The sequence below is a fragment of the Scleropages formosus genome, chromosome 5, assembly GCF_900964775.1.
Source record: "Scleropages formosus chromosome 5, fSclFor1.1, whole genome shotgun sequence".
In the NCBI taxonomy this organism is placed as follows: Eukaryota; Metazoa; Chordata; class Actinopteri; order Osteoglossiformes; family Osteoglossidae; genus Scleropages; species Scleropages formosus.
Window position 1 is genome coordinate 16,872,362 of NC_041810.1, and position 16,403 is coordinate 16,888,764.

The 16,403-nt window shown below is 44.5% G+C and overlaps 2 protein-coding genes across 3 annotated transcripts in view; both read left to right on the top strand.

Annotated features, from left to right (window-relative positions):
• Nucleotides 1-661: 661 nt before the first annotated feature.
• Nucleotides 662-8,099, top strand: wdr32 (WD repeat domain 32). Its single transcript, XM_018746373.2, has 6 exons — nt 662-1,079; nt 1,885-1,998; nt 3,034-3,231; nt 4,381-4,661; nt 4,856-5,001; nt 5,396-8,099. Exons 1-6 carry the CDS (start codon nt 829-831, stop codon nt 5,765-5,767), a joined length of 1,362 nt encoding a protein of 453 aa, XP_018601889.2. The 5' UTR covers nt 662-828; the 3' UTR covers nt 5,768-8,099.
• A 3,933-nt stretch (nt 8,100-12,032) lies between these two features.
• Nucleotides 12,033-16,403, top strand: part of dgkq (diacylglycerol kinase theta) — a 32,027-nt gene continuing 27,656 nt past the window's right edge. The window contains exons 1-2 of one of the 2 annotated variants that reach the window (XM_029251699.1): nt 12,033-12,351; nt 13,053-13,280. In XM_029251699.1, coding sequence (XP_029107532.1) covers nt 13,070-13,280 — 211 coding nt within the window. In that variant the 5' untranslated portion in view covers nt 12,033-12,351; nt 13,053-13,069. Of the gene's footprint in view, nt 13,281-16,403 lie in introns of both variants that reach the window. The other variant, XM_018746369.2, reaches the window with a different exon arrangement.

Consider the following 16,403-nt stretch of genomic DNA (forward strand, 5'->3'; position numbering starts at 1 on the left):
TTTCATGTGTTTTTTTGTGTGACAAGAAACTGAGGAATGTCAGGTGGGATGTGGTAAGAGGGGTCCTGGTCCACATATGGCAACCCTACTGGAAACATTTCTTCTGCTTTAATCGATATTTCAGCTATTTAACCAACTTTAAAACCAACTGTTCTTCAGAAAACGCTCAGATCCATGTCCTGCCTCAGTACGAATACCAATACAATTTGGCCACTGCTATTTCGAACCATTAAAACGGGTAAAGAGTCACCAGCTTTCCCCTTTACAGCCCCTTACTGAAGAGCAAGGCAATTTTTAATAATTTTTTTTTTTTTTTTGATGAAAACTGCGAAAATGCATTTTGGGTGACAGGAGCTGAAAGGAAGGGGTGCTTTTATTTCAGACGTGAGGAACTATGAGGATACTTCTCACACATAAGAGCTCCGTTACAGCTGCAATTCCGGCCATTTATATACCTGCAAAGCGCTTGCTTTATATGTATGACACTTTGAAAAGGCTCGAATGTGCGTAACATGTATATACAGTATATATATATAGATACAAACACACACGTAAAAGATGTTTGCGCTGTTTGTTTGCGAGCCGTTCGGGGGGGACTTTTACTTTGAAGCGCGCGTCCGGCGCGAACCGGAAGCAGATCTTTGCGGGTTCTGCGCTCAGCTGTTCTCTGTTCTGGCCGTTCTGCTGCTTGTACGTTCGCGTGTAGCTCGTCGCGAGCGAGGGGGTCTGCGCTCATAATGCGAGCGGATCGTCGCTCGGGCGCAGCCGAGACCCCGACGGGAAGCCGTCGCCGGTAGCTACAGAGGGCTCGTTCGCGGTCGCAGCGCCATGAGCGCGGCCAAGTCGCACCCGGACAGGCCGGGCGATGCGGCGGAGCGGCTCCGCGAGCGGCCGCGGCTCGGGGGGGTGTTCTGGTGGCTGCGGCAGAGGGCTCTCGGCAGGGGGCTCTTCGTGGACCCCGCGCGGGACAACTTCAGGACCATGACGAGCCTGTACAGCTCGATGCACCCCGCGGACTCGGTGAACCTGGGCACGAGGACGCACGGCGCCGTGTTCAACCTGGAGTACTCGCCCGATGGGTACGCGCCGGGCCTCGAACCCATCCGATCGCCTGCTCAGAGCTCTTCTTCTTCTCAGGCTCTGCGCCGGAGCGGTTAGGGCTGTCAGTCACCTGCCAGGCAGTCTGTAGCGGTTGCTGGTTCCGGTTCCAGTCCCAGTCCCACCTGGCTGCATCTGACCTGCGGCGCCGCAGTTGTGCTTAGTTCGATGCAGTAGGAATACTGTGTACTGTACTGTGTACACGGGTAAATCGTGGTGAATTCCGACAATGCCGGCCCAAGGCACCAGATTAGATTAGTATTGCTAATACTAATACTTATTGACCATTCAAATGCTGCGGATTAGAACTCACTTGGACCGACTGCTGCCTTAAGCCTCCCCTATTTTAACTTAAGGCTCCTCTCCCATTGTAGAAACTGGTGTGAATGGGTAAATCACTGTAAAGTCACTTGTCTTAAATTTCCTCGAGGCTCTTATAAAAATGTATCATGTAAAGTTCATTATTATTGATAATAGCAATAATAAGCATATTAGAGAGAGAACGTAAACTGGTGCAGTAAGAATATCCAATTGTATAGGTGGGTAAATCATGGTAAAGTCACTTGTCTTGCATTTGATCAAGGCTACTTAAAATGTATCAGTTAGGTAAAGTTTAATAATTACTTACTCATCCTTGAAATGCATCAGATTTTAGGGTTCATATCCTGCACTCCTTGAGCTTTAGTCACAGTGACCGCAGTCATGGAAATGGGTTTGCGTTCAATGCAAAAGAGGCTTTTGGTTATTTGTCCCGGTGAGGAATAAGCTCTTGCCCTCTGGTTGTAGGTCAGTGCTGACGGTGGCGTGCGAACAGACCGAGGTCCTTCTCTTTGACCCTGTATCTTCCAAGCACATTAAGACCCTGGTGGAGGCCCACGAGGACTGTGTGAACAACATCAGGTGGGCACTGGTTCATTACCCCTCATTACACCTTACAGAGAGAATGGATGATTCTACCTCTTGATTTCCCCGTGAACACCGAGCAAAGTTCTTGACCTCCAGCAAGAAGTTTAATCTAAATGTTGTTGATTCAAATACCACTCCTGTAGTATCCTTTATGAGGGTGCTTACCCTGTGTTCATACAGTAAAAATACCTGCTGTATAAATGAGCAAATGGTTAATACACTGACATTGTAAGTCACCGTAGATACAGGTCTCAGCTATATTATTATTATTATTATTATAATACTACTTTGATGAGACTTATCATAATGGGTAGAGGATTTAGCCACACGCAAGTGGTGGAGAGTCATGCAGAATATTCTGCAACCTTCATACCCCAGATGCAGGAAACATGAACAAACGTGTGTGTGTGTGTGTGAGAGAGAGATGTCCACAAGGGCCAGGTCTGCACATCCAGAATAACCAGCCACTCCTGGTGACAGTGTGTTTCAGGCTCACGACTACTGTAATATAATAGCAGTTGTACTAAGATCCCCATCTCGGACATTACGTTAGACTTTGTATAGAACGTTCCGGAACACCTTCCCTAACCAGTGCTTGCTGATGATGATGATTAAATAGTATTACATCATCATTGTATCAGCTGAAGGGCAGCATGGTGGAGCAGCAGGTAGTGCTGGTGCCTCACAGCTCTTAAGTTGTGGATTTCGACGTGGGTTCAAATCCGGCTCAGCGTGTGTGGAGTTTGCATGTTTTCCTTGTGTATTTGTGGGTGTCGTCCAGGTGCTCCGGTTTCCTCCCACAGTTTCAACACGTTTGAGATGAACTGCCCATAAAATGTGATTGGACTGGTGTCCCATCCAGGGTGTACTCTGCCTCATACCCTGTTTTTCCAGGATAGGCTCTGGACCACTGCAACCCTGTAAGGATTACAGTGGCACCATTTAGCCGTCGCCTCGATCTCTGGCATCGATCGTTATGCTGTAGTTTCCTACTGATGTGCGTTGACCTGCCGCCACCTTCTCCCGCAGGTTCCTGGACAACCGGCTGTTCGCCACCTGCTCGGACGACACCACCATCGCGCTGTGGGACCTGCGCAAGCTCAACACCAAGGTGTGCTCGCTGCACGGCCATGCCAGCTGGGTGAAGAACATCGAGTACGACACCAACACGCGTCTCCTGGTCACCTCTGGCTTTGATGGCAACGTCATCACCTGGGACACCAACAGGTGAGACCTCAGGGTCATTATGAAGCCGGTTGGTTTTTATCGTACTCAACATTTATTTATTCATTTACCTGAGACACTTTTCTACAAATGACTTACAATGTTAAGGTTACAGTTAGTCACCTATTTATACAGCTGAGTAATTTTACTGGAGCAATTTAGGGTAAGTACTTTGCTCAAGGTTACTACAGCTGAAGGTGAGTTTCAAACCTTCGATCTTTGGGTCTGAAGGCAGAAGTGCTAACCACTCTACCATGGGCTTTTATTTTTGTAGTGTACCATAAGATGTTTTTTATTAATTTATCTGACACGTTTCTGTATTTATTTATTTTTTTTAATTTACTTATTCATTGTCTTATGCTATGTTCTGTCTTGCATCATGGTCTCCGAAGAAACGACATTTCGTTCCACTGTACACAAGCTGTATGGAGGAATGACAAATAAAAACTACTTGTAACCGATTTACAGTGTTAGGTGTGGACTGTAAGATTCTTAGTTATTTACCCATTTACGCAGCTGGGTAATTTTTATTGTATCACTTCAACATCAGTACCTTGATTATGGGTGGAAAGCTGGGAGCATGGATTTGAACCTGGGGCCTTTGATTACGAGGTATGGGCTTAGCCATGAAGCTACCTTCTGCCTATGTGGAAAAAGTAGAAAAAGTTATTGAAATCACTTTGATTGGACTCTGCCATCAATCATGCCAAAAATGGAACAAAGATATAACTGATAAATTATAATTGATGATGTAATGAAGGTGAATTGCTTTCTCGCAGTTCCACAGTTTTTATTGGCATTAATTCTACCTTTTTGGCACATTCCAAGCTTTTTCCATTAGTCTCTGGCAAAAAGCAATATTTTTGTGCAGCTCATCCAGACTTCCACCTATAAGCCTCTTGAGGTTCAGCTGTTAATTTTTGTCCACTCCAGAGGACATTGGTCATTTAAGCACATCTCCCAAACTATACATGCTACACGGTTGAGTTCTGATGCAAATTATAGGGGGTGTTCTATGCTTTCAAATGATACCACATGTTTGGAGGTGGGGCTTGGACAACTTATGGTTAATACTAGAAATACATCAAAAAACATTTTTTCTTGCCAGGCTTAACTCTCCCTCCCTCCTTTGTTGCTCCTCTCCCATGTCAGGTTCACTGAGGACGGTTGCCCACACAAGAAATTCTTCCACACGCGCTACCTGATGCGAATGCGCCTCACCCCCGACTGCTCCAAGATGCTTATCTCGACCTCGTCGGGCTACCTGCTCATCCTGCACGACCTGGACCTGACCCAGTCGCTGGAGGTGGGCACCTACCGCACCCTCCGCAGCCGCCGCACTACCCTCAACGCCGACGGCTCCAGGACTCCCGGTGCCCCTCGTCACGGCAATGACTCCAGCAAGGCCCGACCCCAGGCCTCGCACAGAGAAGGTGAGGAGAGACCTTAAGAGGAAATAGGACAATCCTGTTTATACCATGGTATTACTATACCACCTTATTGCAGCGCACTTATTATTACTTTATGTCCGACACTGTGAAGTTATTGATCTGATGGTGTATTAGATGGCAGTAATAGATCACTGCGCACTGAGTAGTGAATTTTCTCACCTGACTTCATGCTCCAGGAGCCTCTCCACGGAACAGTCTAGAGGTTCTGACCCCGGAGGTGCCTGGTGAGAGGGACCGCGGTAACTGCATCACCTCCCTGCAACTACACCCCAAGGGCTGGGCCACGCTGCTCCGCTGCTCCAGCAACACTGATGACCAGGAGGTGAGAAACCACATGATTGGTGTAGTGCCACGAAAGGACCCTCAGAACTATCTGGCGGGTGTTTGGATTGGGTGGGGATCTGCTCACAAAGGTCTAAAACCTATTGGACTTCTGCTTAAGTTTTAAGTGTTTACCCATATTATGGCCTTTACTGTCATGCAAAAGAGCTCTCTTTCTGCTTATTTTTTTCATAATAGCCATGCACAAAAGGTTCACAATCGAAAGATTGTAGGTTCTTGGTTTTGGCTCCAGTGTGGTGGGGTGAGCTCCCTCTTTCCCTCAGAGCTGCTGAATCCTTCCTAGCACTCAAGCGGTCCCAAAACCCATCTCGTACACATCTCTCTTCAACATATTCCCGGTGAATGTTGTTATTGAGGTTTCTCTCCTCCCGCAGTGGACCTGTGTCTACGAATTCCAGGAGGGCGCCCCCCCGGTGCGGGCAGTCTCTCCGCGCCGTTCACTCCGGCTCACCCACTACATCGAAGAGGCCAACGTGGGCCGAGGCTACATCAAGGAGCTGTGCTTCAGCCCGGACGGACGCCTCGTCTGCTCCCCCTTTGGCTACGGAGTCCGTCTGCTGGCATTCGACGGGCGATGCGGCGAGCTAGCCGACCGCCCGGCAACCGAGACGGAGCGACTGCGCGAGGTGCGCTCCGTCTACTCCCACAGCGACGTGGTCCTCACGACAAAGTTCTCACCCACCCACTGCCAACTGGCGTCCGGATGCCTCAGCGGTCAGGTGTCTCTCTATCAGCCCAGGTTTTAGACTCCCGATGCAAGAGAATCCACATCTGCGGAAAGAAACTAAAATGGGGATTGTGCCAGTCCTGCGCACTCTTTCCCTTGATGCCTCAGAGAAGGCCAGACTGCAGTACAATTACATGCATGTACCCCGTTCGCCTCTATGCAGAGTGTTTGTGTGGAGACTCTTGACATTCAGGGGAAATAAAATGCAGGACTATGGGAACTGAGCCCATCTTCCCTGCCGGACAGCAAACAGCCCCATGGTGGCGCACCAGTTAGAGAGACCCACGTGGGCTTACGTTCGCCGAAGTGTCGAGTAGAGACTGCTGCCCCTGGTTGGCCACCTCACCTTTCTGTTGGTGCTCCTTAATTGGTCTTGATTTCTCACGTTTAAAATGGTGTGTATGCTAGACACAATTGGTCAGTGTTTTTTTTTTTTTTAAATTTTTTTTAAATAGTCAGGTTTTTGCTTGCAGATGTAATTTGTTTACACATTGCCCCCAGGAGCTTTTTATTTTTAAAGATTTGCTATGGAGTTTTCTATGCTAGAATTATGCTGTACGTTTCATCGCTTCGATGTGAAATGTGTCGCGGTTGCGTTGCCAGCGTTTAATCCTGCATGTCTGTGATGGACGATGGACCGCAGTTTGGTGTTTCTTGCAGCAGACTGATAAAATCTTCAGTGTTTTGCTCCTGACGTTGACTGAGTGTGCCAGCCCTCACACAAAAGTTGATTTTATTGAGTTGATTTGCGATGAGTTTCATTCGTTCTCAAATTATCGATAGTAGTCCAGTACAAGTTTGTGATAATCCAGCATCTTATCTCAGAAGTGTAGGGCATCAAGCAGGGAACACCCTGGATGGGATGCTGCTCTATTACAGGGCGAATACACACCCATGTTTATTTACACATGCAGATGGTGACTGTTACCAATCCACCTGAAACGCTTCTTTGGACTGTGTGCGGAAACCAGAGAACCCGGACGAAACGCATGCGAATGCAGGGAGAACATGTAAATCCCCCGCGGACTGAGCCAGGTTTAAACCCGCATTGGAACCTACAGCACAGGAGCTGCAAGGCACCAGTGCTACCTGCTGTGCCGCCCTATTACTCTTCATGTTGCTTTTTTTTTTTTGTCCCTGTCCTTTCACACCGGAAAGTTCACCGTATCCATGTAGTTAGTGGTCACGTCTCCCTAAACTGTCATTGAAAGTTAATGGTTGGGGGTCCATGCTCACAGTACCATCAACTTGCTGTTTTTGTTTATATTTAAGCACCTACTCCACGCCCCCGATGGGTCGGGGTTTGTCTCGTGAGCAGCTGTACTCTTCCACCAAGCAAAGCTGTGGTATTACTATGGCTTGTTGGGAAAACAGTGAGTGCATAATGATTCTGTTGTTACTTGGGTTTACTGTATTTTTTTCTCGTGTTTAGCGGGTGGGACAGAGGAAGGTTTTTATCGTACTCATGTTTTAGGGTATTTTGCACAATAGAGCGTAGAATGTGACAGTTTTCAGTGGGTTAAATGAGCGTGAAGGGGGGCACAGCATGGGGCGGGAAGCTTTTTAAGAGAATGGCTGATGTTGGTATGTGAAGTTGGTGCAGAACACTTTTTAAAAACAGGAAGCAACATCACTTTGGACCATGTGATGAGAGCCGAGACCCAAGAACACTCGCGTCACTGCTATTGACTATCAAAACAGTTGAATTGCAGTAGGACGTGACCTGCCCTTAAACACTTCCCTCCATGCAAAAACAGGTACCATAACCTGCCAGGACCCCTAATGAACCCAGACAAGCCAGGGTGTACTTTTTCATCATGGCACTGCCCTCTTACATCACCACCCCCGTAATGTTGGCAGTACAGGCTGCGCTGCATGAATCTGGACACCAGCATTCATTTCTAATCAACACTTATTTGTGCTGATGAAGATAAACACACACCTTTTTGTGGTTCACAGTGGGCAATGGCCCATCTTCATGTAAACACAAGTATGTGTGTGTGGATATTTATGTACATAAGTGCATTTATTCTCATGAAACATGTAACATTTCTTCATTGTGTAGTTTTAATATCTCCCCATTTTCTTACCCCCCCAAAAAAGTGTGTTTTGTACTCGTTCTTGTTTTTGCCTACACATTTGATCTTCCACCTTACATCATGAGTTCAGTGAAAAGATCAGTGACATCACAGCTGTTGTTTGTAACATGTCAGGGAGGAGTAAAAACCATATAGCGAGGCTCACATTTTCAATGTTTTTAATTTTCTGTTTATACCCACAGATGTACGGTGTTGCTTGAATGTATGTGAAGCCCTTGTGTCCTTTAGTTTTACCATAAAATGGTTATTTAATGAGAATCAGTGTTTCTCATGTGACATAATGGGTGTGTAGTGACCAGTTCCATATGTTGCTTTAGAAGGAATCATGTGTAGTAGAAACATGCAAGTAGGGCAGGTGTAAAAATAAGTGAAGCCCAAGCTGTATTGGTTACACCAAGTAGATAAGTAGGATCAGGTGTGTAAATCATAGTCATTTGATAAGTTTATTTTAATATTCTTAATAAGAATAATGACCAAACCTATAGGGCTCACATATTTTCCAGCAGCACTGTGTACATATGTGTATGAATGAGGTTTTCATCTTTTTCTTTTTTTTTTTTTGGTATATGAAAAATCTCTGCGGTCACATTTAAACAGATTTGGATAACAAAACACTCCTGATTTTTCACCACCTCTGATTTCTGAGTAAAAGCAGGAGCTGCTGTGTGGAAACTGAGCTAGTCATTCAGGAGGCTTGCCTGCTTCTCACACAGTAACTAAAAGTGGACAAAATCAGTAACACTACAGCTAATTTAACAGACTTTGAACAAGACACCTGAGGTGTGCTGAATCCAAGGGTGTAAAAATATGACCAGGATGTACTTTTGCTTTTTTTTTTTTTTTTTTTTAAAACTACCCAGGAATATAGGCAAAGGGTACATTTATATCCTTTCTGAGCAACTGTGTGAAAATCAATATGCTGTTTCAGTTGAAGTGTTTGTGTATAGATGTGCATGTTTACATGTGTGAGATTTTAGTTACAATTAAAGTCATCAATGCCAAAATGTAGGTGGTAGACATCTGGACTTTGTCCATTTTTTGGTTAAAATTCATCTCCCTTAAGAGAAAATTGCAGTGGAATTGACATACTTTAAAAAAATAAAATAAAAACAATGTAATTGCTTCTTGTTGTAAGACCATATAAACAACTTTCTCTATATGATTTAATACATTTTTCTTTTTATAGTCCCTTTGTACCATGCAAATTGTCGTGTTTTTCTGTTACTCCCATGTTCTGATGGAGCTGCTGTGTTTAATGGGCTTTCCCCTTGAATTGGAATTGCTGTGAATTTAATTTTTCAAGAAGTTGTGTGGAGGGCTTAGATTTTTTTTTGGGGCACCCCATCATGCTCGAAATTCATTAACACATTCTCTTATTTGTGATTTTTAAGGCTTCCTTGTAAAGATAATGGGTTTAAAGTGAGTAACACACTGCGGTAGCCATAATGAATTTATGCAGTCATTGTATTAATCTAAAAATAAATATAAAACCAGAAGTTCTGTAATTATGAGTCACATCTTACCTGAAGTGTGTTCATTTCTGTTTTGTCACTTGAATCCTTGATGGGTAAAATACTGCTGCATTTGCTCCTCAGGTTTCGGATTGTCAAAATACATTTTGAAAGATACCAACATATTTCCTTTTGTATTTAAAATTTTACATTATTTTCTAAAATTTCTTTGTGCTAGACGAACAGAACCTGTATTCTCCCACAAAACAGTGCGATGGAAGTAAAGCAAGTGCAAACAGAACAGGAGTGTGGGACCAACTTAATTCAGCTCACTTCCACAGTGTTGTGTCTAGTTTTTTTGAATGATTCTGATTCTAATAGCACCGGTAAGTATTGCTCCGTTACCATAGAGACCAAAGCAACGATAATATATAAAGTTAAAAGTGACGAGTAGATAAAGAACGCTGCACATGCTTAGTGAAAGAATCAGCCAACAGTCACAGCTGAGGAATTTGTGGAGGAGACATTTTCAGTCATTTTACTGTTGTGAAAATTTCAATGTGTTGAAATGTTTAAAATATAAATACATATTTGAGGTTTGAACAGAATGGGCTCTTCCGAATAAGTTGATGGATGTCTATATTGTTAAGGGTTATTCGTTGTAATTTAGGTGTAAAAGTGACTTTTTAGTTATGAACGAAACGAGATACGAACATCGGATCCCAGCTGTGTTTGCAAGTTAGAGCTGGTACAACGTGTAGATGTACTAAGACAGCCAACAGGGGGCGCCAGAAAACCAGACGACCCACAGTGGTCCTTTGTAAAGCCATTCACTTCATAGGTGATTGTTCATCTCATCTATTATTAAAAGAATACGGTTGTATTTGCAGCAGACACAGTAGCTTGAACAAAAGAAGAGAACACAGCAAGAGCTATATTTTCCGATTACCTAAATATCAAATTAATGGTCGAGGGACAGGAAGAAGTCATCACCAACAAATGATTCTTTAATAAGCAAGTTTACAATTATTTTCCCATTTCACAGCTGGATATTTATTTTACTTAGTAGCAGGAGTGGAGATTTGAACCAAGCACCTTCAGATTACGGCAAAAGTTCTGATGGGACGCTAGCTACAACAGTTAACACAGGTGTGTACTTCATCCAATCCATCACTCACTAATAATAAACCACTTTTAAAGAAAAAATAGCAGTGTAATACTAATTTACATAAATTATTATAACAGTTCAGCATAAAGCACATATATGCACAGCAGGTCCTCTCGATCCCAGATCATGCCTTTAATAGAAAATCAGGCTTTTTGCTGTGATGCTGTATTACTGTTGTTGCTAATTAATAAAGAAATCAGATTTCTGGCTTGTTATGCATTAATGCCTTTTGCCATTTAGGTTTTGACACAGAGTGCTGACCACTGGAACATGCTCTTTGACTTTTCACTTTTTGTCCTTCTGCCTTTGGCAGTAAATAGAAACTCTGTGTCTCTTTACGGTACCAAACCTGAAACTTTCCGACCTTCCTCTTTGAATCATCCTCCTTAGGGAACAGATACTGGAAGAAAGAACATTCATGGATGAAAAATTAAGCACTGTCTAATTTTTTTGGCATTTTTTTTTTTCTTTATCATTTTAATGATTTTCAGTAGATCGACGTTGTAAGTCACTTTGGAAAAAACTGTCAGCTAAATGATGTAAATGAATAAATGTAAACGGATATATAATGTGCTTGTTGCCTGTGGCTCATTATAACATACTTCATAGTTATTAACAACTAATATAGCAACTTGATCAAAAATATTAGTCCTTGATAGAGTTATGCACAGGCTTGCTTGAATGATATCATTTATCTGACACTATTGTCCAAAGTGACTTATAATGTTGGGTCTGCATATTAAGCTACTTGTAATTACTTACCCATTTATACAGTTGGGTAATTTTTACTGTATCAATTCAGGGTAAGTACCTTGCTCAAGGGTACTACAGCAAGCAGCAGTAACGGGTGTCAAACCATTCAAGGGTTTTTTTCTTCTCTAACCATTATGCCACCTGCTGCTCCATTTGGGGAAAATCCACCCCCTGTTACACCTGTGGTTTTCTTTATACTGTCTGTAACCAACATCACATGCCTAACCCATAAAAAAGTTGTGTATGAAGAAAACAGCAGGTATTTTTAGACTCCCAAACCAACCGGGTTCTTTCTTAGAAAAACACACACAGCCTTTGACCTCATACAGGCCGCGCTTTGCACATTTTCAACATATTTCCGTTTTAGGTTTGAAAAACAAATATTAAATGTGTCCGCACCTATGCGAGCCTTAAAAATGGTTTACAGTGGGCCGTGTGGTTATTTTAAACCCAGCAGAAACCAGTGATAATGTACAGCATATTTATTTTTATTTGGAAGCTGCAAAAATTAAACGGTTCAATACTGTGTGTTATGGTGAGGAAAACTACACATGATTGCCAGTCACGAATGTAAAAAAAAAAAAAACTCGCAGAAGAGAATGGGAAAATACACAGCTTGTCGCTCCACACTGATCTGCAGCGCAGTTTTTTTTTTCCAAATACACTCAATGTACACAGTGGATTCTGCCCTAACCTGCACAGGTGTGTAACATCCAGTAAAATCATGTGCTCCTGTTACACTGATTATGAAATACACACTGTGGGTTTTATAATCAGTTTCCTCTCTGTGTGTGTTTCGTACGGGAACCCCAGCATGCCAATTCTTCCGCGCCGCTCTCGAAAGGAGGGCAGCGGGTTTGTGCGACCGGCAGGTAACCAAACACGCAACGCGAGCGCGCGTCGTGAGCGCGCGCCGCCGGAGCGCCGAAAACCAGAGCGGCGTCGCGAAGGACGGCAGAAAACAAACCCAAAGAGACCGGAGGCGGAAGTTTTGCGTTTGGTTCTTAAAGCGGCTTCCACACAGTCTGGGCTGGGGAAGCGGGAGGAAAAGGAGACGACGATGATTATTCTCTACGGGCACGACGATACGCCACGCGTGGATCCACAGTGACCCCGTCACCATCCGGCGCGGGTGGGTCTGGATTCATCACCAGTCGGACTTTTACCGGCGCGGCGCCGAAAAGAGAAAGAAAAGGAAACGAGGAAAGTGTGGGGAGCGAGCTGCGGAGACGCGGATCGGGCTTCCATTCACACGAGTTCTCAGCCGCTGCCTAGTCTGAGGATTAAACACGGGATCCGAACCCATTTCCTACCCGCCACTCGTCCCTCCTCTAGTCGGATCGCGAGAGTTTGTGCGCATCCACATTCTCTTGTTATTTAATGTTATTGTCATGATTGTGGACTCTGTGTTTCCGGGCCTGCGATACGAAGCGATACGTTCACCGGGCGAAACACTGTGTGTACAAACGCGGTACCCAACAGTGTAACACTGCAGCTCCTGTGATGTGCGGTGATCCCCGAACCCAGTTACTGCATTCGAACCCCGGGCCGCGGACGGACGCGCGGATCAGCTCCTCCCCTCCGCGTTTCGCACGTTTAAACGACCCAGCGGGCGACATGGACTATTTAATGGAAACACCCCAGTTCACGGATGGTTTATGAGGGACTCCTATCGACGGGGTCGTAGTGAATTCGTATTGGTCCATGTATCGGTTCTGTTCCTGACCGGAATGACCACCCCGCGCGTTATTTAAACACTCTACACACATAACTTATATACACGATCGCCCATTTGTGGGCCTTGAATTGTGTCGGTATTTATGCATTCGTAAGGTGTGTGAACAATCGGCATGGCAGACGGCGCTCGGGGGAAACAGGGCAGCCCCGGCGGATCGAGCCCTCTGCCCAGCCGCAGGAGGGCGCTGCAGTCCCCGGGCTCCCGGACCACGCACCGGCCGGGGACTCCGGGACACAGCTTCAGGAGGACGACCCTCACCAAGCCCACCTTCTGCCACCACTGCGGGGACTTCGTATGGGGGCTGGTGGGTTTTCTCTGCGAAGGTGAGTCCTAGCAATAACAAAAATAACAATAAAATACAATAAAATAATAACGACAGTAATGATGATGATCTTTCGAAAAAGCAACGAGGTCCTGATCGCACGTGTTACTTTCCCTTTTCTACAGTTTGTTCTTTCAGCCCACACCACAGGTGTTCTGTAAACGAGTAAAAAATGTTTTGAAAACGCGAACATATACATATAATTGCAAAACTTTTCATTCATAAGTTCTACCGTAAATACGTCACATAGGGAATACTTGTGTGTGTGTTTTTGTTACTTATCACTTCTTTACTCCAATGACGTTAGGCTGTGACGCAAGTGCTGACGTCACCGGGGGCCTCGTCGTCAAGCTACTTGGGCGCTGACTTGACGGCTTTCAGCACGACTTGTACCAATGTACCGCGCGATCGTTCGTTTGCAAAATTCAGCTCTTTTGGAAGCTGAGAAATGAGTCCGGGGCCACGTCGCGTGCTTCTTGTCAGCCTCGGTCACGTGAGCGGCAGAGATACAGGGGAAAATAACCTGAAATGATTTCAGCAGAAGTTGGGGAAGAGTAATGCGCAAATACAATCATCATCATGCTTCCCTGTTGAGATGACGTCCAAGTTCAGTACCACTCTCTGTTGAAGATACATCTGAGGAAGCCCGCAGAGGCTCAAACTGTCAGGCAAAGAGACATTTTTCCATGACATATGACATGTGAAAACTCGTGCGGTATGAGATGCCCCCATGATGTACTGTAGCGCAGCTCCTAAAATGTGCTCCCCCCGTTCCTGATGCAACGCGCCTGGACTGGAAATTATCTGAAGGGACACAAGAGGACAAAAATTGGGGAGCAAACCAGTATTACCATGGCTGACCTCCTGAAACACATGCGTGAACAATAATGTTAACTGAAAATGTGCTTTATCTGCTTGTGGCTTTCTTTCCTTCCATATCATTTCCTTCCAGTTGCGTGGAATTGAGATAAGTTTTCTATAGGTCCTCTTTCATTAAGGGTGCCATAAAAAAAGGTTACTGGCAGAGAAAATGCAGTTTGCCCTCAGCTGTCCACAGTTGTGGTCTGTAAAGCTATCCAAGGCTACACCTTCATGAACGAAGATGGCATTTTGCTATTTGTCTTTGATGCTGTGGAATGAAGGTCATAAACTGATAAAAGGCAAAAGAGTCAAAGTGAATGGACAGTAAGAAAGGCTTCCTGAGTTGACATAATAGGTTATGGTGTCATACAAAAAAAGTTAAGGAATAAATATGCACACATAAGATCTGTTTATTGGTTATTTTTTTTTTAAAAAAAGAAAGAAAATGAGTAGGATTTTGAAATCGATAGCCTTTCTTTAGGATGAAATGACAGCTGGTGTCTAGTAAACGCTATCAAGTGCAAATATTTTTTTTTCTGTGATTTTGAATTACAAAGGAGATTTTATGGGGCAGAATATTAAACAGAATATCAGGTAGAATAACAAAGCCCATTGAGATCATATCTGAGATATAATGTAAATTGCACATATCAAATATGAACATGTGTAACTGCAAGAGGAAGAAGGATTGATAGAGTGAGTTTAGGTGTGAGGGTAGTATGACAGTTTATGTGTGAATCACACTGAGAGCCTTGGTGTCAATGACAGAAGGGCTTCATAAAGATCTGCATATAAATATTAGAGGGAAGGAAATGCAACGAAATTTGCACATGTCTATGTGCAGAAATAATGTGAGAAGTTCTGTGTCTGTGGAACCTGATAGGAAGTCCTGCGCCTATTGTTCAATGTCAGCCGTGGGGGATGGGGGGTGGTAGATAGATTGATCTCCATACTGATTCACTTTGAAGACCATCCCCCCCCCCCCCACCAGGTCTCTAAGCCCAAAGGCCCCTATCCAGCCGTGAAGCAGAAAGACAGTTCCTGTCCACTGCACTTTGGTGATTAAAACAAACATCCCTGATTTAGTCATCATCCGCATGGTGTGCCACTCACTGGACCAGAGGCAATGGGATTTTCTCCTTACCCGCTGAGATGTTTAACTGGGCCTGAACTCTACCCCTGGGCTGGGCAAATGGGATCCTGCTGCTGGAAACCCTCCAGCCGCTGCTGCTTATAACGGAAAGACGGATGAGAAGGAGTTGTGTGTGGTGTTTCTTGCAAGCTTGTTTTTTACTTTCAGGATTTTTATGCCTAAAATAGCTGTTGCAGATACTGGAAGCAAGATGTAAGAAATTGAGTAATCTGGCTGGCAGCCTTCTGCATGCACTATTGACCTTTGATTGCGTACGATACACTGTAGATCTCCTTGTATTGATTTTAATCATCTCGGGGAAAGTCCCGAAGTGTTGCTGAGCAAAAGAACCACGGTGTCTGTAGGCCTCTCTGATGCTCTTCGTACTGTGTTAAACATCAGCATTTACCTTTGTCACGACTGCTCCTACCAGTCGCTTGCTATCCGAGATGCTGCAAAAATCTTTCTGTCCAAGACATCTGTAGACCGTTTCAAAGAGTCAGGCAAACAAGTGAACTGTGGCATCATTGCCCCACCGTGGGGTGTCATACTCTGGTCGTACTGTATTTCCACCATTAGTGTTCCAAAAAGGACTTCTATCTTTGACAGCCAGAACCAAGAGTCCCAACATAGGTTGTATCTTCTCTTTACCCCCGCTGCACTGTCAAACGCTCTTTCCCACTGTAAATACACTTTAGAGTGCAACATGCACTCATTGTTCAGCTGACTGTTCTGCTGGTCATGCTGCTGGAGATCAGTATCCGTTGGTGAATCGCTCTCCTGCAGAAGTCTTTCACCGTATGTTGTTTGTGCTCCTTTCGATTTAAGTCGTGTTTGTACAGGTTGTCAACCTTTAGCTGCAAGATCCATTTGCACCTTAGAGAAGACAACTTGCAGTTATCTTGAATGTCGTTGCATAGACAAGTGGGAATGGACATTTGTGTCGATACAACAGAATAACATCATTGGTGTCAGTCAAGATAACTTTTCTCGGTGGTGTCTAACCCTATTATTGAGCCGTGGTTTGTACACAACAAATCTCACAAAGTTGCAACATGAATAGTGGTTGTATGGCTTTGTCTACATGTCTCGACAGAGTGAGAGGAGGTTCCCATGTCTCATCTGAGCAGC